This window comes from Bidens hawaiensis, unplaced genomic scaffold (assembly GCF_021521415.1).
Source record: "Bidens hawaiensis isolate Kalapana, Puna unplaced genomic scaffold, B.hawaiensis_p1.1 tig00029323_1, whole genome shotgun sequence".
Classification (NCBI taxonomy): domain Eukaryota; kingdom Viridiplantae; phylum Streptophyta; class Magnoliopsida; order Asterales; family Asteraceae; genus Bidens; species Bidens hawaiensis.
The window spans coordinates 108,832-135,627 of record NW_027494847.1 but is presented as its reverse complement, the minus strand read 5'-3'; the positions used below and the strand labels follow the sequence as shown (position 1 = coordinate 135,627).

General features: G+C 43.5%; 1 protein-coding gene and 1 long non-coding RNA gene across 2 annotated transcripts; both read left to right on the top strand.

Annotated features, from left to right (window-relative positions):
* Positions 1–202: 202 nt before the first annotated feature.
* Positions 203–580, top strand: LOC143578694 (uncharacterized). Its single transcript, XM_077062183.1, has one exon. It carries the CDS (start codon positions 203–205, stop codon positions 578–580), a length of 378 nt encoding a protein of 125 aa, XP_076918298.1.
* Positions 581–14,812: 14,232 nt separating this feature from the next.
* LOC143578701 (uncharacterized) lies at positions 14,813–26,552 on the top strand. The gene is made up of 3 exons (XR_013143321.1): positions 14,813–15,008; positions 26,297–26,367; positions 26,456–26,552. It is a non-coding gene; the product is annotated as an uncharacterized LOC143578701 (long non-coding RNA).
* Positions 26,553–26,796: the final 244 nt, after the last annotated feature.

Below are 26,796 nucleotides of genomic sequence, written 5' to 3'. Positions count from 1 at the left end.
TTTCACATCTGTAGCTCACCCGCAAACAAATGGTCAAGTCGAAAGGACCAATCGAACTATCAAGGAAGGGATTAAGGTGAGGTTAGGTACTAAACGGACTGGTTGGGTTGACGAGTTGCCCCATGTACTTTGGGCCTTCCGCACCCAGAAATATTATAGTAATTCAGAGACACCGTTTAGCCTAACCTACGGTGCCGAAGCCATGATCCCGGCAGAGATCGGGATTCCATCCGCGAGGGTTCTGTTAATCAATGATAACGATCGCGAACTCCGGATGAATCTCGATTTGCTCGAAGAAAGACGAGAATTAGCATCGATTCGCGAGCACAATTATAAGAGGCAGCTTCAAAAGTACTATAACTCGCGGGTCCAAGCATGCGAATTCGATGCGGGAGACTTTGTCTTCCGTAACAACAAGGCTTCCGGCCAGGAACCTCCGGGCAAGCTAGCCCCAACTTGGGAAGGACCTTATAAAATCAAGCAAGTGTTATCCAAAGGTGTTTACAAATTGGAAAAGTTGGACGGGATTGAGATCCCTCGAACTTGGAATGCAGCACAGTTAAAAAAATGCTACATTTAGCAGTTTTATTTTTTCATCTACTTCGGCCTGCGTGCCCACATAGACTAGCAACTTATGTAATTTCCTTTATTATAAGACGGCCCATGCCTAGCTTATGAAGAATCTTATGATAGTTTTGCACTATTTTGATAAGTTGTAATCTTTTATTGACAAAAACGAAGCTCCGGATAGACACTTATATTATAGCGCATAAGACAAAGTGCACCGGAAGAAAACAAGACTTCTTATTAAATAGTCAAATGAGATTACAAGGAAAGGAAATATTTACAATAAAGTCTTATACATTTAAGGAGTGGCATCTTCATCTTCCGCGGTGTCATTGGCTTTTTCTTCTTCCTCCTCATCAAGATTCAATAACTCCTTTAACCGATCTATGGCATCCTCCTTGTCTGTAAGGGCCGATATATGATCGGAAAGGGAGAATTTCAAAGTGTCATAATCCTTGGTTTTCTCGATAAGGATAGAAGCAGTGTCCACACCAGCCAAGACATGTTCCTCCGGCACTTTACCTTCGGAGGCAAAATTATAGACTTCCTCAAAACCCATTTGGCGGCCGGCTTGCTCGGAAGCGCGAAGGAGTATCGCGACGCAGTTACCAAGATCGTCACTATTCCGAACATCATTGATCACTTGTTAAGTCAAACAACAACACGCATACGCACAAGAAAAAATCATGACAACAAAATATTCAATACCTTGGGAATTGTCGTCGATAGAAGCCATTTCGTATCCGTCTGAGCCCGGATAAGATCCATTTTGTGCCTAGCACACTCCATAGCTTGGTCTCGACTCTTAGCATTAAGATCAGACAAGCGTTTGTCTTTAGCTGCTGAGTCAGCTTGAAGGGTCTTTATCAGTTCAGCTTGGTCATCCAGCTGTTTCTGAAGAGCGGCCTTAGCTTCCTCAGCAGCAAGTTGTTTGGTTTCCGTAACTTCCATGGCTCGATGGCTATCCCGAGCATCTGTTAACGCTTTAAGAGCTTCTTTCTTAGTGTCTAACAAATTGCGTTCTGTTTCCTCTAACTCATCATTCATAGCCAACCAATCACGACGTATCTCTTGATTGGTAGACACAGTGTTCGCCATATGATACGAGTTAGAGTCTAAAAGCACTTGGCGGATGCAACGACGTTGTCGCTCCCTCTCGGCGGGAGAGAGACTCTCTTGGAGATACTCCTGACAAACGTCTGCATCGCTCAACACTGAGTTCCGAAGCAACGACCAGTGAGGGGTATGCAGAGCAGTATCTTCTTCCACTCGAGATGAAGAAGCTTGCCCCCCATACGTAAATACATTGACCCCACCCTGGTTCTGGAAGAAAGGCTCGCGACGGGGTGGAGACATGTGGAACTGCCCAGCTCTGCCTACTTCTGTCTCACGGATAGGAGAAGTATCCGATAAATTGATCGGGTCCTGAACAACGTTTAAAGGCGCAGTTGGTGGGGTCGGAAGCGGTGCAGCAGTAGAATCCTTGGAACCTGAAAAGTCTCCAGAGCAAAAAACTTTTTAAGTTATCAAAAAAAGACAGATACAAAATTACAGTAATGACGGTCCGAAACATACCTTTGGAAGCATCTCAGACAGACAGCTCTCGGAGGCGAGCACCCAAGTCGAGGACTTTGGTTTTTTCCTTCTTCTTCTTCTTTTTCTTAGGCACAGCATCGGAAGGCTGTGCTTTCCGCTTGCCAGCAACTTTTAAAGTACCCGCATCCACAGCCTGAGGTTCGCCCTCGACGGATTGAGGACCACCTTCCTCACCAGTTGACGGATCGGTGGTGGCCTTCAAATCTTGCTTACGGGTCAAAACTACAGTCGAAGGCGAAGGGTTAGTAGCACCAATCGACAACCCTCCTTCACAGAGTGATGATTCTTCCCTGGACGAAAGAAGAACTACCACTCCGCTCGAGGTAACAGCGGTCACAGGGCGGGGTTGGAAAATACCTTCGCATTTTTTGACCAACTCCTCACCTTGAGCATACATTGCTTCAGAGACAATTGGTTCCGGAGTAAGGGTGGTGGAGAAAAAAAAATTATTTTCCGTGCGGTCCAAAAACGGCACGTCGTGTTGAGCAATGGGGCAGCGTACCATCATGCCACCCACCTTGTCCATAAGGGTGGAAAGAATTGTACCCTCACCTGCAATAGAAAACATGTTAAACAACGCAAACTGAACACCCGGAAGGATATAGATGAAAACTTACTTCCGTCAGGATTCTCATAATACGGTTCTAGAGTCGGAAATGGCCACAAACGGCTCATCTTGGCGTGAACCATCGCCCCCTCATGAATAGGACGCATGGGTGTTGGAGTCTTGATCAGAGTAAGATACCAAGCATGTCCTTTATACTCGGAAGCAAGGACTTCCGGCAACTTATCTTTGGGCTTTCGACACGTCATAGTGAATGGGATAACATCTTCCCGAATCCAGAAAAATTTTAATTTCCACCCACGAATGATGCGGAGCCATTCAAAGCCAATAATCCCTTTCCCGGTGGTAGCAAAACTATACCAGCCTTCACGATAAGTCATTTTATAGAAAACGGCAAACATACCGACAGAAGGATCATAGTCACGCGCCTGACAGCAGAATTCGAATGTCGAACCCTAAGCATCCTGAATGGATGGATCTGAGATAAATGAATCCCATACGCTGTCAAGATCGACTGCACGAACTTGGTTATAGGCAACCGGAAGTTCCCGGTAGTGAAGTGGTCCACATAGACGGCCATCATTTTCGCCGGAGGCGCCTTCGCAATTGCCCCCTTGGCAGGGCGTTCAGCAACCCATTCAGGAAAGCCGTACACGTTTTTAACGTCCTCGAAGTCCTTTTTCTTGATTTCGCATACAACTTCGTTAATAGCAGGAGGATTTTTCTTCTGGGCAGCCATTTTGTAAAAGATATGAGATGGATATAAGAGAGAAAAAGTATTCTGATATAAGCAAGAGAGAAAAATATGGAAGTGATAAGAATGGGTTGAAGACATCGAGGCCTATATATACCCATCGCAGTTAATGCGACTGACTGACTAACAGAGGAAAGAGAAAACTCCGTACCACAGGATGACCGACACGTCAGGCGGGAGATTAGAAAAGGCACTTACAGGCTGTCAAAACAGGCGTTTTACACGTCCTGTCAGCCGCCGTATAAAAACCTTTCTCCACCACGTCATCAATATTATCTATTCAACTTGCACAAGTTCAAAATCCAAAGAAATTTCACAAGGGATATATTATACATGAAATTCTTTTCATTAATATCCAAAATGACGTTTACAAAAAAAAATATGAAAAGAAATTACAAGTCCAAATCTTAACGACTACACCTATTATATGGATTAGGAGGCATCGTGCCTTCCGGAGCATTCTGGGCCATATCGTCAGACCCGTCATCATCAGATTCGTCCTCATCAGACTCATCATCAATAAAGACCCGCAACTGCCTCACACCATCTTCAGATAAAGCAAATTCCGGAAGTATATGTTGCAGCGGAAAGATCAGGTCGTCATATTCTTGGACCCGCATACCGAGTTATTGTTCCGCGTCAAGACCATAAAGAGGATGGCTCTCAATAGGTTGTCTGGTTTGAGCGAATGCCAACCTGTCACACCCTCAAAATCCACTAACGGAGTTTTACCGTCAGAGGGTGTGAAATAACAGGATCGGATTCATTAGTTATAATCAAACCATAAAACAAAGTTTCAAAACCATGAAAACGTTTACGAGTAATTAAATGCGGAAGCGTAAAACCATAGAAACCAATGTTGCGTCACGCAGGACGACTTAAAACCCAATGATAACAGTTTAAAATAAGTTTGCATAATTAAAAGTGTTTCAAGCAATGCATGATCCTAAACCGCGCGCCCGCCTCGGCTACCTGAGAATAACATGCTAAAAGTGTCAACACGGGGTTGGTGAGTTCACAAGTTTATATAAAATAAAGCGTTTAGCGTTTTGCGTTAAGCATTTTGCGTTTAGCGTTTTGCGTTACCAAATAGTGTTATGTCAATTATATATCTATAGGTAGCTAGCCTATAAAACAAGTATTACTAAGTGTTCGACACCAAAGCTGACTGTTTATCATTTGCCTTGCCACCAGGTCTATCCCGACCATGGTATGTGTTTAGCCAAGATTACACCCACTCGACCTCCAGTCGAGTTTAGCGTTGGGTGGGGTTTGTCAAACCCAGTAGTACTACTCAACAATGACTCGCTATTATCCAATATTAAACGGTTCGATGTGAATGAAGGACTTTAGTTATTGCGTTTGCCACTTAGTCTTTACAAGTGATATATAATCTATATTAACAAAATCTTAAATGCGTTTTCGGAGTATGTTATCTCCCCCAAGTGAAAAGCGTTTGAAAACAGTTTAAAAGGGGTAAGTGAACTCACTGTTTACGAAGTATTCCCAAAATAATTCACCAAGATACGCGTCACAGAAAAACTCTCTCTAGCGTTCTAAAACAACAAAGAGATTTTTTTCTAAGTGTCGGAATATTATCTAGTCTCTAGACCCGGCACATAATACCTATGCACACAACATGTTTCGTGTTTCGTTTGTGAATCGTGTGTGACTTTAACAAGTGTATTTGTGATACGTTACATGTGTGAGCAATTATTTACGTGTCATGTATTCATAACGACATCACTAGCAATTACTCCCCGTAAGGGCAATTTGGTCAACACATAACAACTAACTAGCAATTATTCCCCACGAGGGCAATTTGGTCAAATCATGACAATCAATTAGCAATTATTCCCCGCAAGGGCATTTTGGTCAAAACACGACAATTAATTAGCAATCATTCCCCTCAAGGGCAATTTGGACAAAACACGATAATAAATTAGCAATCACGTTGTTTCATGCAACTTCCACAAAATTCAGCAACTAGTTTCTTAACGACAGAATTCTACTTGAAAAACTAGTCTATCCCACCGATCATAGCATCACAATTAATTTACCAAAAATCATCACAAAATAATATATTTCTTAGGTTTCCAGAACATATTTTATTATATTTTTATTCCACATAGGTTTCCCACAATAATCAAATCATTACAGCAAACTCATAACAGTCAAATTCATGCGCAACAGAATGTTATTTGAAATTCCCGTTAAACAAAAAATCCAAAAATTGCAAGACTACTTGGGTTAGGTTCCTAACTCAATAAATCAACTTCCAGAAGTGGAACCAACCCAATTGGTCTCGTAGTTTATGAGATATAACATTTACAAAACAACCTAACAGCAGGTCTAACAACTCAGCTTTGCACAACGTTTTTGTAAAATCATAAAGGTCAACTTGTACACGTCCAAAAATTGCAAATTTATATTCTTTAGAAACTAGACTCAACCTAGTTTACTGTAGTATCAATTATCTCAACAAATTTTCAAATTTACACCCCGTTACAGTCAATTGAACATCAACAACACAATCTGTCCAGAAACTGTTTGCATCCAAACTCAACATATTAACTATTTATGGACCACAAATCATTCATATAACATTCTAGACACTATAACCACTACCCATGCATATCAATTACACCATACATACATGGTTAGGGTTTTATTTGATCTCAAACTCAAAGACACAACAATTAACATGTAATAATATCAATACTAGTTATCAAATCATCATCAATACATCATCAAATCAAACAAGACACATGAGCACAACATATGTACAAAAATCGGCCCTAGGGTTTTTTAATTAACCCATTAAAAATTGAACTTAAGTATAACGGATGCAAGGGATAGTCGTTTATACCTTCCTAGCACCTTAATCTTCAATCAAAAGCTTGAAAACTTGTTCGTATGTGTGTGGGTGAATGGCGGCAGCCGTGAGGGGGGGAAAGAGTCCGATCGGGGTAGGGGAGAGGAGAGAAAGAGAGAGTTAGGGTTTAGGTTTATTATTATTAATAATAATAATAATATGTTACACTCAAGTCCCTCAACTTTCAATTGTTGCTTTTCTAGCTTAATTAACTAGTTCTAGTACATTGAGTTAACGTTTATAACAATGTTATCACACAACACATAAGTCTAACACATAATTATCACATAATTATTGTTTTGACGTTTTTCGTTTATTCACCAATTGTTTGCGTCAACTCGTTTGCGTTTCGGTGCAATTTCCGAAAGACTACACATGTAGTAATTGTCAAGCGTCATTTAAACCCTAGTTTAAATGTAATGGGGTGTGTGTTATAGATTCAGTGATCTTTAAGTTTGAATTGACGGAGTTGAGTTAACGGAGTTAACCTGAAATTGACGATTGTCACACAACCCTTCGTTGAAACCCTTCACCCAGCCAACCCCCTCGGAAGCAGTGGTCAAGTTAACGAAGCAATCAGTAAGCTCCTTACTCCTCTTGATATGACGGATGACCTATATACAGGATTCTGTTAATACAATGGGATTGAACAAACACAAAATAAACAGCATATGAAAGAAAATATTACCGAGTCCAAACCACGGTTGAGAAAATACTACCTCTCCTGCTCAGCACGTTCCGCCCTATCCCGGAGCCCCTGTAACTCGGCAGAGGCTTGGTTGCTTGTTTCAGTTTGAGATTGCAAAAGGGAGTCGTACGAAGACTGCATTTCAACAATAGTCTTGTCCTAAAGCTCGGACTGCTCCCCTTGCAATCTCAACGCCTCCTCGAGTTCTTGAATATGGGCGTTTTGACGATACACCTCGTCCTGTGCCCTCGCCAACTTGTCCTTCTTCTTTTGAGTTTCAGCTCGAGAAGCTGCAAGAGTGGCGTTAGACCTTTCTCAGGCCTCTTTCCAACTCTTAGCAGCTTCAGCACTCCGGTCTTGTTCTAACTTAAGAGCAGCTTCGGCATCGACTTGTTTCCATTTTGCCGCTACCGCTGCCTTCCGCTGCTCCTCAGCTTCTCTCTCCGCAATCTTCACAGCCTCGGAAGTTGCACCCAGTTTCCCACCCATTGTCCGCCACTCTTGCAAAATTTCTTGACTACAAGCCAAGCTGTTAGTCAGAGAAACTACTAAATCAGTATGAAGTTCTTGGCGGGAGCGGGTTTTCTGATATCTTATCTCAGCAGGTGGCATACAATGTTCAACAAAACTCATACACGTCTTTGGGTTAGAAACCCGAGACCCGTTAACAATGTCCTAGGGCGGGACAAATAAGTCAAAATCCCCTCCCAACTGAACGTTCCCAAAAAATTGAGAACTTGAAGTCCCGAGACGGATAGGGGAGGAAGAAGTTTGCTGAGGGGCATTATGCGAAGAACCTCCCCCAATATCATGGGCAGACGGCCCAAAAAGGAATTCTCCTTCCTCGCCCGACATAAAAGGCGAAGAAGTAGACTAAAATTGAGAGGCGGGTCGTAGGGGAGATTCATTAACCCTAAAGCCCTCAATGGTAACTTCAGGGTTATCATGATGAGAACCAGTGACGTCTCCACCCTGGAAAAGATAGTCCAAGGATCCGGTAGTTACTGGTTGGGCGTGGGATTCCTCCACAGTCACTTCGGCAGGAGGAGTAACAGACTTGTTAGCCTCTTTCTCTGGAAGAGGCGATGATTGCTTTTCAACATTTGGTGTGGGCGTTGACAGCCCGCCAAAAGTACGACCTTTAGCAATAGACGGATCTGCATAACAAAATCGAAGTCAGATCTCATCTTCATGTATAACAAAAAGTTAACCCATACAAACTCACCAGTCACAGTCCCCAATCGATCCGCAAGGCTGGGCGGTAGTGGTTTCCGTGGACGATGTGTTCGGTTTTTCTTCGTCTTCGGCTCCTTCCCGACGTCCGAAGCACTAGGACCCACGTCACTCGCCTGCGATACGTGGAAGGACCTCTTCCGATAGAGTTCTTCTAACAGATGAGAGACAGATGAGACTTCAGTGGCATCATCTGAGCTTTCCTCCTCAAGAATATCAGAGTCGTCACTCGGAACGACGATCACCCCATCAGAGGTCAGCATATTAAGAGGCAGAGGGTTTAGAATGTACGCACCTGTTTCAAAGATAGCCTCTGAAACAACTGGTTCGGCGCGCAACTTGGTTGGGAAAAGGAAGTGTTTAACAGTCCTTTCAAGGATAGGCTCATTCTTAGCATCACGAACAATTTTTCCCACACAGCCCTTGCCATCGTCTAAGGCGTCCAACATCGACCCAAAACCTGAAAGTAACAGACAAGCATCAGACAGTAAAAACTCAGAAAAAAGAAAGTAAGAATAAGGTAGTAAAAACCCACTGCCATCCAGCTGGATAAAAACAGGCTCCATAAAAGAAGAAGGCCACAAATGACTCATACCCGCCCACACAAGGGCTTCTTCCGGAAGCGCTCGCATTGGTGTAGGTGGGGTAGTAAGTTTTCGAAACCAGTCGCGTTCTCATGAGCAGCCGGTGTAATATTGATAAGAGCGTCATTCGGAGAACGGCGAACCATGGCTTCCGGTACAACATCTTCAGAGATCCAGAAAAACTTTTTCTTCCAATCTTTGGAAGTCTCTTCGGTGACATTGCCAATAGCTCGATCCGGCAAACTATGGCAAGTATATCACCCATTCCGATTCATCATCTTGTAAAACACAGCGAACCGATCCAACCGAGGCACTAAGTCGTGTGCCATACACACGAACTCGAAATGTCGAATTCACATGACGGCACGTGGGTGAAGTTGGGATAAGTGAATCCCAAACGCCTTAACCACTCGTTGGAAGAACTTTGTGACGGGAAGGCGGAAATTCCCGTGATAAAAATAATCGGCATATAAAGCCATCTTTCCTGGAGGTGGAAAGCTGGCTATCGAACCAGCAGAAGGGAACTCCGGTCCCCACTCCGGTGGAATACCATAAGTCGTAATTAGCTTCTGGTATTCCCCTTGGTCCCAACAGACTTCTATCTCATCAACCTCAGATTGAGCAGACACCATCGCAAACACTTGGTAGAATATAAAATTGTTTCAAAAAAAATATCAATGGGCAGATCGAAGGAAGAAAGCAAGTTCGCGTATAGAATTCAAAGAAGATAAAACTCCTAAAAGAAGTTAACTCTCTCTTTTTATATCCACCGCAATTAATACGACGGGATATGAGCAGTAGAGAGAGAAAAAACCGTACAGTAATAGATTGTCACGTCACGCGGGAAATTCGAAAAAGCGAAAAAGTTGAACAGTCGGGTACAGTTACAGCCGTCAAAAACGTCCTGTCACCTGCACACGCGCCTGCGAGTGGTCAACTTGTCCTTTTTCATGATTATCCACAACAACAGAAGATATTTTCTACCAACTTGCAGATATATAAACCCCCAAATACGCATAAAGTCCAACATTTCACCCGCATAAAATACTTCACGCGAAAGAAACACTGGACTGGGGGGGCTTATAGAGGTAGGGTACAAAAAGACCCAAATACCCTTAAGCAATACTCGTGGGTTAACTAGAAGCCCCTCATAAGGCACCCGCGGGGCATACAAACCATCCGCACAAATCATTTGAGGAAGAAACACCCTCATAACACATGCGGAAACATCATAGCACCCTCAAAGGTCATCCGAAGGAAAGGAACATACTTCCGCATAAATAACCACGAGGTAATGCTCCGGGACAGCTGTCAATAACCAATTATCTTCTAGAAGACTTACCAAGATGCTTTCTTGAGCAATACGTGATCTCTCAACCAATCAGTAAAGGACACATGGCAAGGCCGTTATAACCGTGCACATGGCCAGTGTTGCCCATCAACCTATATCAAGAGGACGCGTGTCCAGGTGGTTATACATGCACATGCAACATATAAGCCGAACCTATCAAGAGAGGACACGTGTCCAGGTGGTTACGAAGAGCATCTTCTTAAGGACAGCTGGCCCAATCACTCTTCCCACACCCTTCGGCTATAAATACTCTCTCAATCATCATGTGGTATTCATTCACTCCCACTGTACTCTCTCAATTTACATAAGTACTTATCTTCTACATAATCGTACTTATTCTCACGCCGGAGGGTGGTTACGGGAATACCCCCCCTCTTGTCCTTCCTGTAACGAGCTCACGGTGTCTGTTTTGCAGGTGTTCGTCACTGGACTTTAGACAATCGGGTTCATATCATGTTAGCAGTTAACCATATCCTACCTTGTTGACTCATTGGATCTAGGACCCGTCAAGGGGAGTAGATCCGTGTTTCTTCAGTTGCATTTGGATTTTAAAGCCTCGATAACTTTTACTAAATTCAATAGTGACCTAATGATGGATGTGACCACAATGACAACACACATATATATCTTTTTAAACTAGCAACGAATAAAGCTAATTATTTGGGCTAAGCGAATGGCAAAACGAGACTCATACGCGTGTAAGCGCAGACAACGCTAAGTAGCCCAAACCCACCATTTCATATTCTGTGAAAAACTTGCCGAAAGACCATTACGATAAAACTCGGTTGGGATTGAATTCGAACTTGAGACCTTTCAGCGTTAATCCCGAATATGCAAGATTCATGATCTGACCGGCAGGTCCAAATGTCCGATTGATTACGATTGAATGTTTTATAAATTATGTTTTTAATGACAAAGCTGTAGTATGTGTTAAAATGTATTGGAACTCAAAAGATTAAACATGAAGCAACATATTAGTAGAATACTTGCCCAAACAGTTTAGAACTCCAGGATTAAACATAAAACAAAAGCTATAGTAGGTGTCAAAACCCGTCCCGATACGAAACTCGTAGCGAACCAAAACAAGCTCTTAACCGATACCGGTACGAACCAAACTCGTTCCAATCCAAAACCCGTCCCGACCGGAAACTCGTGTCGGCCCGAGTGATATGAACCAAACTCATTCCAATCTAAAGTCGTACTTTGCATAAACCTGTGCCAGCCCGAAACCGTTCCAAACCGAATCCAGATCCGAGCCGATCCCGTTTCGACCTGAAACTCGTTTCGTGCCGAAACTCGTTTAGCGAAAATTGCGTACTCGAACCACGTACCGTGAATTAGGTGATTATGATTTTAGATAGTTTACCGGTATAACTTGGTTATTATTTTTTTCTACGAACGAATGTTTTAAGAGGTGTTTGGGATTGTTTATTTTAATCCATTTGTAACTTGTTGACTTATTAAAAAGTAATAAAGTAATTGAGTTTTGATGTGAAAGTGATACGTTAATAAGTTATACTTTTGTAACTTATTAATTTATTAAAAAGTTAAGTTTTAACACCCCTTAAGTCTAAATTTTGTTTTGTTATTTTGAAGTGGCTCATAATATATCTTTTGTCCCAAATTGTCAATTTGAAGGACTTGCAAATACATGGAAAAATGACTTTTATTTATGTGCTCTAAGGACTCATGATCATGGAGGACTTTTATTTATGTGCTCTAAATATAAGGTCTTTTTGTATATTTTAATTCGGCCATGTAAGCGATGATTATTGTTGGCTTGTATATGTGTGTGCTTTATTTGGTAACTTTATATGGACTTGTGTGATGGTCTTTTCCCATTTTTTTGTTTTATGGGTTTCACACTCTTTGAGATATTTGTTTTATTGATAATAAGGGAAGATTTGTATTGTAGTGAAAAATATCGATACCAAAATGCAAAACCATTTAGCGAATATTGTACCGTTTTTCCGGTTCAGTTGCAGTTGGTACATGTACCACTAAAAAAAGCCGAAAACACAAAAAACAAATGGTACCATGTACCAATGCCTGAAACATGAATTAACGAATAATGGTACTAGTACCGTTTGGTTTTGGTTGAAATTAATTAGGTATGGTACTGGTATTCGATAAAAGATGTTCTATTTTGTATTGATAATTGATATTTGATGCCATAAGCCATGAGAATGAGATGGCTCAATATTGATAAATTGATAATGATATTTGATGCCATGAGTCTTACGGGCTTAGAAAAACAAACTAAACTATACTTTTTGGGCTTGTTGACAAGGGCTCATAAAAGCCTAACTGTACATAAAAATTTGGTTGATTTCCAGATGCACCATAATATACTGCTACCATAAATTATTTTTTCACAATTCGTTTAATAAATAAATGTAATATTTGTTCAAATTTGTTATTTTTTGTCCATATTGTTTCATTTTCAATACAATTTTCGTCTTTGTGGTTTGTTAAGCTTTGTCGTATCAATCCAAAATATTTTAGTGAGATGAATGAAAATTGCAACAAAAATGAAACCTTGAGAACAGAAATAACAAATTATAAACTGGAATAGCAAAACTGAAATGGATAAAAACCGCAATTGTTTCTTAATGAAACATTGAGAATACAAACAAGAAGGATTAAATATATATATAATAAATAATAAACGAAATAAAGCAGTGCTACACAAAGATAGAGATGTTGAATTCTGATTGGTTAGACAGAGCCAGAACCTTGAGTATGGTTTGTTTTGCACAAAAATAACACAACGGGATCTAGGTAAATAGAAGTACACAAATTTTGAGTTGTTAACCTTTTCTTTTAAAGTGACTGGAACTAATGTTGTAAAATTGTTAGATGTATTATAGGCGACCGACTGAGAAATTGGATGTAATTGTAATACTCGAATATGATAAATATAAAGAAAATTAATCTTTGTATATAATATACGTGTCAAATAAAAAAAATACATTTTGAAATAATAATTATTCTAAAATTCGTTAATCATTAATTAAAAAAATGATGTTCATAATAAACTTCAATTAAAAAAAATGTTATCATCTCTTAATGTTATAAAAATACGAATTATGTTTTATATTTTAAAGTCAGATTCGGCCCAAGTTGACCGAATAGATTTGATTCTGACTAAGGTTGGCCACCTTTGATCGTTTCTTAGTAATATGCAGAGTTCTAGAAAGTCAAATCGTCGTCATACCTTGTAGCGATTACTCGAAGAGTACTCGAACTTACTTTTACAATATTGTCTAAAACCACTTCTAATAACTTAGTGAGTCTTTCTGAAACGGAATTTCAGCCTTCCATACTGATTTTAAAGCTTCAAGTCTGACTCACTTAGATAAACAATCAATAAAGAAACGGTCATTGTGAAAAAAACCTCTTAAGCCAGATTTTAACATAAAACCTCAAAAATTCCAAGCATTAACTATCACCATCTGATCAAAAGGTCAATTGCTTATGAGTTGTTAACTAGTTCACTTAGAGCATTCTCAACATTATATTTATCTCCATCTCTATAGTTACATTAAAAAACACTACAATTTTCTTTTAGTTTTAATTAAATAATACTTTTATATACTTTTATTATATATACCCTAATTCATAAACCAGAAGCCCTAATTCATAAATATACAACTCTACACTTACAGCTAATATATATACTCTAATTCATAAACCAGAAGCCCTAATTCACAAATATACAACTCTACACTTACGGCTAAGGGTGTTCAAAAGTATCCGAATCCGCATCCGAATTATCTGATTATCCGTATCCGAAAATTCGATATCCGAATCCCAGATATTCAAAAATTCGGATTCAGATTCGGATATCAGTTTTCAGATTTTTCGGATAGTTCGAAAATCCAAACAGTCCAATATATTTATTTTAATATGTTTTGATTTTATTCTATGTAACTAATAAACAAGAAACCTCATCTGATAAAAATACATCCCTCTTTTCTTCTCCAACCTCAAACCTTAGCCTCCACTCTCCTCTACAGATCCATCCAGCCTCCAATCTCCCTCCACCACCGGCGTCAGCCACTTGTCCAGCTCCACCTCCACGACACTGTCAGTCACTAGTCCGGCTCCCCTCCACTCGTCAACGAGTACAAACCTGAACCATCTTCCTCGTCGTTCAACTCACAACTCTCGTCGGTCTCTATTGTATTTCAGGATTACAGATCTGCATCCATCGTCATCTTTCTTTTGTTCTTGAAATATAAATCTTTCATTTTGACACCCCTAGCTAGAACCGAAAAATTGATTACTTCATTTTGAACCTTCATTTCTCTTTCTCTCCATCTTTTCACTTTTGAACACAAGACAACTCGCCGCCACTCCGGATCTGTTCCGTCTAGCGACGAGGTAACTAAATATGATACATCTGGGCTGTCTTATACATATATGCTTATATTGTTACGTTTTGTAAGATTAAATCCCACAAAGAACAAAAACGTTGTTAAAATGACAGAGATACAACATATGTTTAAATGTTTTGGAAGTTAGAAACATGAAAGAAACAGAATATTATTTTTAATAATAAAACATTAAAACTATAGTGGTGTTCCTTATCTTATTTTAAAGCTTTTATGTAAGGTTAGAGTTTGATCATGTTATTTTATACATGACAGGTTTAGGCATTGTGATTACAATTTGTGAGGACAATGGTGACCTCCCTATTTTACAATCATTTTGGGCGTGGTATCTTGTGGAAAATGTTGACGGATCGTTATTGGAGGGTTTGTTGGAATAGGTGGTCTCGGAAATTGTATAGGTATTGAAGAGGTAGGTCCCAGCAAAGCCCAGTTGGACCCGCAAGACTCACCTCAAAGAGGGACGTCTGCGCAGTTGAACCCGCAAGACTCACCTTCAAGAGGGACGTCTGCGCAAAGACTAAACTCGCAAGACACCTTGAAGAGAGACGTCTGCGCAAAAACCAACTGGATCCGCAGGACCCATTATGCTCAGAGACGTGACGTCCTTACGCGCAGTACGCAAGCTGTTCCCGCAGGAAAAGCCTCCCAATGGTCGACGTACTCCGCCTGTTCCCGCAGCAACGGATACTAGCCATCAGGGAAGGCTACCCGCGCAGCAAGGCTACACGCACAAGGCACTAACTCTTAAATAATTCAGCAATGTCACCTGAAGAAGGAGTGAGCAAGCCGGGAATACTCCCACCCAAAGCCGGGAAAACTCCCGCCCAAATGAGCCAGTCCGTACGCTACTGGAGGATCTTTTGTACTGTACCTGCCAAGGTATGGACAAAAGATCTGACCAAAGCTGCGACAGCTCACTGACAACAGTACGACGAGCAGCACGCTCTACTACTTAATGTCACTATCAGCCGCTGCCTACTCACCAACCTGTCGTAGCACGTGCATAGCCTGCAGTTGGTGGAAAAGGAATAGTACACAGCCGGCCTGGTCACTATCAGCCGCTGCCTACCCACCAACCACCAGCATGGCACGTGCGTAGCCCACAGTTGGTAGAACAGGAATACTATTCAGCCGGCTGTACCTGCTTGGAAACCTACCTTCGGCTATAAATACTCCAACACCTTGGAACGGTATCATATCTTAGGATCTTATATCTTCATATATTATCTGATATCTACTCTAGTCATTTCTCTTAATATACACTTATATTCAAGAGCAATCTAGTCTGATTCTCACGCCGGAGGGTGGTCACAAGGGTGGTCACGACGAGCTCACGGTGTCTGTTTTGCAGGTCATCAGAAGAATAACCATCTTGCCGGACCTAACCCTCGTGGGAAACATCTATTTAACCCCCAGATTATCCGTAATCTGCCCGGGGTCGATTAGTGTTTCTTCATTGGCGCCATCCGTGCATAAAAGCTAGAACTTATTCTTTTTCAGTTTTTTCAAACTTCTGGAAAGATGGTTAAGGTTACTCCGTTGCCAAGGCCAACGAGTGACCAAGAAACCCCGGTAACCACAACCCCAGCTACTGGGGGGAACACCGGCGAGTACACAATATTTACGAACACTACCCCGGTTACCCAAGCCGGGGCAAGTGCAGTAAATTTTACGAACACTACCCCGGTTACCCGAGCCGGGGCAAGTGCAGTAAACAATCCTTCACTGGGATTCACCAATGCCCAGTTGGAGAGACAACTGACGAGGCTCCCCCGCCAAACACTCGATTAAGTTAAAGCGTGGGCCGAAGCACGTCAGAAGGAATTCCAAGCTGAGTTGGATGAACGCTTGCGTTCACTCCAACAGGCTGACGAATTCGGAAGCACTCAACAGCTCAACATGAGCAGTGAGTGCGAGTACTCGGACGATGATCGAGAGGAATCCGTGTGACACCCGGTAAATTCCCAACCCCTTAAACTAAGTAATCAACCTAATAATTAGGTGATTGTAAATTTTATGCGCGCCATGTTAATCAGCGCGGACATTTATGTTTGCCCTGCGCGAGCGCGCCATGTTAGTCAGCGCGTGCATGTGTTATGTGCGCCCTGCGCGAGCGCACCATGTTAAGAACCAGCGTGAGCATATGTTATATGCGCCATGCGTGAACGTTTTGGCCTTATGTTTTCATGTAACTTAAACGATATGTTGTCTATGGGTTGACCATCCCGCATGATGCTAAGGCGGGTGCATCCTACATCGTTTATGCGCGTGCGGAAGGGAACTAACCTACCCGCATGGCGGGAACTTTGAGAGCTAGTTTGTCTGAAGCTCCAGGATGGAATTGACTTCAACATGACTGATCACTATGTTGAAATACCAAAACCACCTGGAGAATCTACAAATGAAACTCAAATGTCCCTAACTGCGAGAAGGTTACGCACCTACCCGCAGCAAAGAAATGTTCTACACGCAGGAAGCTATGCGCACCAAGTTATACGCGCAGAACACTTAGTCAAAATAATCAGATTTAAGGAAATTGTCCCCGCCCAAAAGAGGGCGGTAGCGTGTTTCAGAAAACTTCTACTTTTTACTGTACACTGTCTAAAGCACTGAAAAAGCAAACTGTAAAAGTCAACTGCCAGCCACCCACTCTCACCAACCACAGCCCTGCATGTCCTGTCCATATCAAATCAGAATCTTTAATCTACTTTTCTACTCTTTTTAATAAATAATAATAATTTCCATACTTTATCATCATTTCAAAAGATTACAATTCCCTAAAGCAAGGGATTATGTTCCCTTGAGTTTGCCTATAAATTTGTAGCCTAAATTATCACCCAAAACACACTTCAAAGAACTACAAACTTGCACTAATCTTTTCCCAAGCATCCATTGTTTCCAGCTCCGATCCTGTTACTAGGTAAGCCGAGATTATAACCTTGAGATCTACTTTCCAACCCTTATATCTTGATCTTAATATATATATTTGTTATTTAATCGTATTCTAGACCTTCGATTCCGAGGCCAACACCAAGAAAACCCGAATCTCGATTAATCCCTTAACAAGAACCACAGGTGAGTCTCACAGCCCCTATTTTCACTATTTTCACCATTTTAAACTGCTTTCGGGGCGAGGGACACGTATTTAAATAATGTTTTATCATGGTATATTTACAAGCTAAGCAAACGATTACGTGTTTAAGTTATGTTTCATGATGAGCAATGCGAACAGTTATCTATGGTTTTTCGATGATAGTGCACCAGATTTGAGTAAGTGATCACTTTACCATTGGAACTCTAAGGGTAGGGACTGCTGGTTTGATCCGCCCACTCGTAGGGGTCGCACCTCTTACACAGACGAGTGCCTAGCACGGGGCAGTACTATGGGTTTGAGCCCGTTCGTAGAGGTCGCTCCTCTTACGCAGACGAGCGCCTTGTTTTCCGGCACAACGTCCGCGCGTAACCCGCGGGACGGTATTACAGCATATAATCGCTCGTAGTGGCAGCGTCACTTACACAGACGAGCACAGTTTTCCAGAAGTGTCTGCGCGTAACCCGCGGGACGGTATTACGTTATTTTAGCTCGTAGTGGCAGCGCCACTTACACAGACGAGCACAGTTCCCAGAAATGTTCGCGCGTAACCCGCGGAACGATTTTATCAGAATATGTTGATATAACTATGTTTTACCAAGCATGTGTTTAATGATGCTACCAGAATTATGTTTCAGAATGATTTGTATCAAGATTATGATGCAATACGATTTATCAAGTTACTAAAACTTGTGAACTCACTCAGTTTATACTGATTCAAATGTTTTTACGTGTCTTTCAGGAGATAACTAGGTAGCGCATGGAGTCGCACTTAGAGCACCACACGCTGAACATCTAAAACAAGCTTTTTGGAAGATTTTGGTTTTATCCCCTCGATGCGCACGGTTACCCGCCGCGCAAGGGGATATGGCGAGAAAATCTTCAGTTTTTGTACTTGGATGTTTTTATGTAATCCTTAAACAATGTAATGTATTTGTATTAAACTTCTCATGCGCAATAAAAATCTTTGAATGTTTTGCAATGGCCCGTGCTTAAGTATCAATCCCCACTCGCGCGCGCCCGGCTGTTTCCGCCGCTCAGGGCCGGGTGTGACAATCCGACACCGACACAAACCCTCGCCATAAGGCAAAAGGGAAGCGTAAGGAAACGGACTTCCAACCGAGAAGGAATTTCGGAGACACCTTCAAACCAAGGAACGCGGGGGGAAACCCACGCGACTTCTCCAAAACCTTTAGACCAACTGCTGCAAATGCGGGAACATCCAAGTTTGCAAGGGACATTGCGGAAGCAATCGCCCCGAGAAGTGCCAAACAGATGTCCAACATCGGCACTTATGATGGTATATCTGACCCAGACGATCATTTGAACAGATTCATAGCGGGGGCAACCGTCAGCAACTGGACGGAACCCACGTGGTGTTATATTTTCCAGATGATGCTGGTTGGAGCGGCTAGAGCGTGGTTTGACCGTCTACCGGTCCACCACATCTACAATTGGGCAGACTTCCAACATAAGTTCAGCCAACACTTCAGTCAACAAAGAAAGTACACTGAAGAACAATGGACGATCCTCAACTGCATCCGAGAGGAAGATGAATCTTTGCTAGACTTCATCACTCGCTTCAACTCAAAGAAGCTGAGTCTGGGCGCTATTAGCGAAGATCTTGTTCGCGCTGCTTTCATCCAGGGCGCGAAAGATCCAGAGCTCATCCGCACCTTAACAGGTAAAGACGGCATGCCATCCACATGGGATGCCATCATGACAGCAGCTAAACGCTTCGCGGAAACGGAAAAGCAACTGGGTAGAGATCTTCCCCAAAGCACAAACCTCTACACCCAGAAAACAAGAGAAAACAACGTCCTTACCGCCCGACTAAACAAAAAGAGGAAGCTAGGTATTTGGCAGTCAAGGGTAAACTTTGACACCTCATCCGGCTCGCACCCTCGGTTAGGCGGAAAGGACAACATGCAGTCGTCGAACCGGAACTCCAGATGGACGCCACTCACCAAAAGCGTCACCGACATATTCGCCACTGAGAGGCTCCCATGGCCAGAGGCTCCAATTATCCGACAACGTCCAAACACTGATCAAAGAAAATTCTGTGACTTCCACAGGACAAGAGGCCACACCACCGAGGAATGCTTAGACTTGAAGGACATCGTCGAAGCATTTGTCAGAGATGGGACGCTCACGCACCTCGTGGCGTAATGAACGCTGAGCAGGCTAATGCGTGTTGAACCCTAGTTGGGAAAAACACGAATGAAACTGCAGCTTCAATGTTGGAGACTACATACTGCGTAAACAACGAGATTCCGAACCAAGTGCATATCGGCTGGAAAGGCTCGATGACACTCCCATCCCAAGAACATGGAAGGGAGCTCAATTACACAAGCTGCATGTAGATCAATTCCAAACTTGTAAAGAAAAGGCCCAGAGCCACTTCTAATGGAAATGATTTTCCTTATCACATTGACGCTGATGATCTTACATTTATACTTATAAACTTTCCACACTGATATGCCGGTATTTACCGCATAAATAAGTGGAGACGTCGTTGCGTGTGGACGGCGGCAAAACCCGCATAAACACAAAAAACGGCAAACCTTCACGCAGGTCAGTTATAGGTAAAGTTTGGTCGTCCCACTAAATGAAAGTGACGGTCCTACCCGCACAATCATGATAGAGGAAACTGAACACTAACCTATTGACTACCGCGCGTCGAACGGTTAACTTATTCAAAACACTTGGAAAATTGCTAAGTTAAACTAAAATATGCATGAGCAAGTCATATAACGTTTATAAAGCAAGTCATCCAGTGAAAGTGGCAGTCCTACCCGCACAAACATTTATATTTCATAAAAAATTCAAACATTACAAGAATGGCCGGGTATCTACCCGCCTACAGAAATATAAATCTATCCTAACGGTGGGAAGGGATCTCAAGGTTCAAACTTCAGGACCACTCCCTCCAAACCCACTTGTACCCGCACCATCAGTTGGCTGTGGCGGTTCAAGGAAAGTCTTGAGAATGGTTAGCCCATCATCAGCAGCAGCAATCTCGTTCACCTTCTCCACCACCGGATGCGGGAAGGCAGCATACTGGTTCACTGCTTGGTCATAAGCAGCTTCAGTATCCACATCATATAGAGGGAAGTTGGAAGGCGGGATGCCCTTCTCAACAAACCCTAGACCAAGCAGGAAGCCAGCCTTTTCCCCATCCTCATGAGAAGCGTTGAGGGCTGCGCTCATGGCATCGTCATAAGATGTATTCGTGAAGACTCGATACACAACCTACAAGAAAAAATACAAGTATCAAAACCTTTTCTAAGCACAAAGAAAAGCGTAAAGATATTATGAAGCTACGCATACCTGCGACAACGCTTCTCGTAGAAGCCATTCCTTGGTAATCAGAGCTTCTTGGAGGGCAGCCTGAGCTAGGTCACGGGCGCATTCGGCTTCATTCTTGTTAAGGTTGGCAAGCAACACTTCCTTAGCAGCAGCCTCTTCAACGCCCTTCAGCTTACGCTCAGTATGGTCAAGCATACCCCTCTGATCCAAGATCTCTTGAAGCTTCTTGGCGTCTTCCATAGCCAAAGCATCATGAGCCTGCTGAAGCCTCTCTAGTTTGGCTTTAAGCTCCTCATTTTCGGCGCGCAGAGGTTCAGCAACGGCTTCAGCCTTGGTGGCCCTCTCGGTCGCGTTCCGCGCAGTTTCCTTAGCCAACCGAAGCTGTTCGTTAACAGCTTGGGTAGCCTTGGAACGGGCCTCGAGCCGGGCCTGCACTTCAACCTCGAGGGCCTTGAAGGCCTTTTCCTTCTCCGCAGCAATTGCGGAAAGTCTCATGTTCTCCTCCCGGATAGCCCGCGCCTGAGCCACTTCTTGGATACGCGCAGCCTTTAACTTGTCGTTTTCACGACAAAGCAACTCGACGCGCAGCTGCATCCGGGCAAGGAGAATCCGAAGCTCATTTGTCAGCCTACCCTCCTGGTAGCTAGACATGGCTTCCCCCAACGCGCCACTTGGGGCCGCGTGACGCGCCCACTCGACGCAGTCCACAGCCGTCCGAAGGGTTGTTCCCCGGCGGATGTTCCACCGTGGAACATACACCTCATTCGAATCCGACACTGCAAAAACAAAAAGCAGTTAGGAAAAGATGATAAAAATATAAAAAGGCCAAAATAACCCTACGCACCTGTAGGGTCGACAACAGGCCGGTAGCCGCCAAACCCATCACCCGAACCTAACGGATAACCATCCAAGAGGTCAGGCAGATGGGAAGGAGGCAGAGATTGGCTAGAAGCCCCGAACATACCTGCTGAACCGGCCGGGGACGAGGTAGTCGCCGGTGCCGGAGGCACGGTTGAAGCCGCCGCGGTAGAGACCATCGGAGGTGAACTCACAACCGTGGCCGCCGCTGCGGAGGAGCCCGCGGAAACAATCACCACCTGCTCAGTGAAGGATTCCGTGAAGATCGCACTAACGGCCGGCGGGGATGATGTTACAGTTGGAACAGTTGCCTCAACAGGATGAGCAACTGAACCAATACTGCAAACAGGCGTAGCCGCCTGGGTCATCGCCTCGGGTAGGTTGACCAAACCTACCGTCATGGGTCCAGAACTGCTCCTCCCCGTATCACTTTGGAATGCAGTAGCATCCACGCCTGCATGAAGACAAGATATTAAAAACAATGGCGGAAAGAATTGCGAGTAAGATTAATTTACACTTACGAGTTTTCTTGAGCTTGAAGGTTCTGACAGGCGGGGACGACCCCGATGGAGCCGGCCTCTTCACGCCAGTCACCGTCGTCGAACTGGGCTGCCCGGAGGTGATAGTTGTCTCAACCTCCGGAACAGTGGTCTTACCACCACCAGGGTTCCCCGCCGCCTCCTCGCTCTCGGTCTCCGAGTCAGACCGATTGCCCTGATCGGCGGAGGCAACCTTCGCCTTGCCTTTCCCGCCTGCAGCCTTCTTCCTCGCGAAGAAAGGACCATCTGCGGATTCCTCATCAGAAGATGACAAAATTAGAGGAATTCCAGCAGAGGTTTGAGCATTGAGTGGGCGAGGGTTAAATAATCCCTTACCTGGCCGCGTGGCGCTTAGAATCTCGTGGCCTGGCGGGTAGACCTCCACGAACCTATCCGCCATTTGCTCAAGGATGGGCAACTCATTCTCGTCAAGAGCACGAGTACCCAACCGAGCGGGACCACCGCTCTCACGCGGTTGCAGAAGCGACTGCAAATTGTTCCCCTCTGAAAATAAACAGAAAAGCAGTTAGAAGAAAAACCCTAAATCAGCAAAAAGATATGAAGCATACCGTAAGGGATAGAGTTCAAACCGTATTCGAGGACGATGGGAATCTGTGGCACCTCTGCCCCAGCATCCTTCCATACCCGGCTCATCCCAAGCATCACCATCCCAGACTCCACAAAGCGGTAAACCGGAGTCTGGATCTGGGAGATCTTGGCGAACCATTCCGCCTCTTGGTAATTGGAGGCGTGAAGGCTAGGGAGCGCCCTCCCGTTTTTAAACGTCATCGCAATGGGGAAGACGCGAGCGGAGACATAGAAAAACTCCCGCTTCCAAGAATGAAGACTGCGCTCGGTAGCGCAGATCTTCAAACCCTTGATCCGATTGACCAAGGTATACCAGCCCTGGATGCACCTCCAGGAATAGAAGGTCATCAGGCGGTCGACGCGGGGCTCAACGCCTAGAATATGGCACACCCATTCAAAATGGCGAACCTTTGCGATCGCCATCGGGTGCACCTCCGTTAGGTGTACACCGTGTCTCTCCAAAACACGGTACACAAACTTCGTCAATGGGAACCTCAGATTCCCATAGACGAAGAATGCAGCATACACCCCTATCTTGCCCTTGGGGGCATCATACACCGTCTGGTGAGACTCAGGAAACTCAGGCTCGAAAGGCTCGAGCATGAACTTCTTGACGATGTACTGGTACAGGTCGACGGAAAGAGCACACTGGCACTCGCCAGCAGTACTCTTATCATCCTTATCAGACGCGGACATCGGATTCTCGGTGTATACTTCGGACTCCTCGGCAATAGCCTCAGGATCACGAATGGAAGACATGTTTTGGGAGATGGAAAGAAGAACGATTTCAGGAGAATGCTCGACAAAAGTAGAGTATTTGCCGGAAATCGCTTAGAAGAAGTGAAACTGTGAATTGAGATGCATCCTCTCCTCCCTTTATATACTCATCGCAATGAATGCGATGAATTTAATGCGGGAGACGGAAAAGCGCAGGTGCAATGAAACTATGACACGTGAAAAAAGCAAGCTGACAACAGCTGTCGACAGGACGTGCGCCGTAAACTTCGCGGCCACGCGCCTGAAAAACCGTCTGGAATGACCATATACTATCACGTCGCCATAACTTCATGCACGTCCTGAAACTGTCAGAAGAAACCGCAAACCACGCTGACGTCCCTTCAACAGTTGGACTGTTCTTATCCTTTCACCAACTCTTCGAATTTCAAAAAGATTCAAAAGTAAGCGGGACTATGCCCCTTACCTTGGCAACCAAGTAACTATAAGACAGGTGCGGGTACAGTGTCAAGGCAAAACCCTTCACATACTTAGCACCTGCAGGGAATTGAAGCCAAGAATACCTCGGCAACCAAGTAACTATAAGACGGGTGCGGGTACAGTGTCAAGGCAAAACCCTTCACATACTTAGCACCTGCAGGGAATTGAAGCCAGGAATGCCTTGGAAGTAAAGTAACTATAAGGCGAGTGCGGGTACAGTGTCAAGGCGAAACCCTTCACATACTTAGCACTCCGCAGGGAATTGAAACCAAGAAGGATCTTCTGGGCCATGCTTGCGGAAAGGGATATAACACCCCCGCATAGCGGGAACGTTGAGAACTAGATTGTTGGAAGCTCCAATATGGAATTGGTTGTTTAACATAATTGATCACTATGTTTAAAACTACCAAAACCCCGTGGAGAATCTACACAAGTGAAACTCAAGGCTCCCGACTTGCGAGGAGGTTACACACCTACCCGCATCATACCCAAAGATCAAGCAGAAAAGTCGGGAATTTCTGCACGTGGCATTAGGAAACCCGCGGGAAGAATCCCCGCGGAGAACCTTAAAACTAAACCCTTTTCAAAACCCCTTGCTTAAGTCCAAAAGTTCACCTCACTTATTAACAATTCATGAGAAGAACATTGGACTGGGGGGACTTGAAGAGGTAGGTCCCAGCAGAGCCCAGTTGGACCCGCAAAACTCACCTCAAAGAGGGACGTCTGCACAGTTGAACCCGCAAGACTCACCTTCAAGAGGGAAGTCTGCGCAAAGACTAAACTCGCAAGACACCTTGAAGAGAGACGTCTGCGCAAAAACCAACTGGATCCGCAGGACCCACCATGCTCAGAGACGTGACGTCCTTACGCGCAGTACGCAAGCTGTTCCAGCAGGAAAAGCCTCCCAATGGTCGACGTACTCCGCCTGTTCCCGCAGCAACGGATACTAGCCATCAGGGAAGGCTACCCGCGCAGCAAGGCTACACGCACAAGGCACTAACTCTTAAATAATTCAGCAATGTCACCTGAAGAAGGAGTGAGCAAGCCGGGAATACTCCCACCCAAAGCCGGGAAAACTCCCGCCCAAATGATCCAGTCCGTACGCTACTGGAGGATCTTTTGTACTGTACCTGCCAAGGTATGGACAAAAGATCTGACCAAAGCTGCGACAGCTCACTGACAACAGTACGACGAGCAGCACGCTCTACTACTTAATGTCACTATCAGCCGCTGCCTACTCACCAACCTGTCGTAGCACGTGCATAGCCTGCAGTTGGTGGAAAAGGAATAGTACACAGCCGGCCTGGTCACTATCAGCCGCTGCCTACCCACCAACCACCAGCATGGCACGTGCGTAGCCCACAGTTGGTAGAACAGGAATACTATTCAGCCGGCTGTACCTGCTTGGAAACCTACCTTCGGCTATAAATACTCCAACACCTTGGAACGGTATCATATCTTAGGATCTTATATCTTCATATATTATCTGATATCTGCTCTAGTCATTTCTCTTAATATACACTTATATTCAAGAGCAATCTAGTCTGATTCTCACGCCGGAGGGTGGTCACAAGGAGGTACCCCCCCCCCCTTCTCAATGACGAGCTCACGGTGTCTGTTTTGCAGGTCATCTGAAGAATAACCATCTTACCGGACCTAACCCTCGTGGGAAACATCTATTTAACCCCCAGATTATCCGTAATCTGCCCGGGGTCGATTAGTGTTTCTTCAGGTATGTACAAAAGTCCTTTAACTTTAAAATACGTTAATATTATTCTATTGTGTTGGTTAAAATTCTAAGGGTAACTTATTTGGTCGCATCGCATTCTAGCTTCTTATAATTTCTTTGATATATTATTCTCTTTTCATTTCTCAAGTCATTTAAAAACTATTTTAATATTATATGGTGGCGTGTTTGGTTATTTTTCGTATGTGATGAATATTCTGACATAAAAGGTCGGTTACCTAAAGCAAAGTTTAAAAAATTGGTCCAAAATCATTGCCAGAATAATATGTTGCAAGATCATGTTGATATTTATTAAATTAAGTTTTGAATACTCATCTACATTTATTTCTTGACATCTAGGATGACATCGTCCCGAGGCTTAGTATTGCTAATATCAGGAGGTTGAGAAACGAGATTATGTTGACCTACTGGTAAATAACATCTGACACTTGATAATGATATAGAGTATACAAGTTAATAATTATTGTAATAATATTTGGAGGAATTTAATATTTACAGGAAAAGCATATTGGAGAAAGAAGACATGGGCAATATTATATATATTCTTGAAAAGGCAGAGCTCGTCATCTCTTCTCTTAAAAACGAAGCTGGAGAGCTAGTTGATTTTTAAGGTTTGGAAGCGAGCTTGGATACAAGGGTAAGCTCAAAAAATTTCTTATCATATGTTCTTATTTCACTAGGGTTGTTAAAAGTTCGTGGTTTGCTCAAAAGTTTGAGAAAAGCTTAAAACTAAACGAGCCGGCCCGACTCATTTGTTTGTTTAGATTATATGCCAAATTAAGATAAAAGTAAAAATAATACATATATTATACCACTTGATATTTAAAACATTATACTAT

Bases quoted from the DNA above. Each gene is read 5' to 3' on its own strand.
- LOC143578694 (XM_077062183.1), top strand. From the start codon at position 203: ATGATCCCGGCAGAGATCGGGATTCCATCCGCGAGGGTTCTGTTAATC.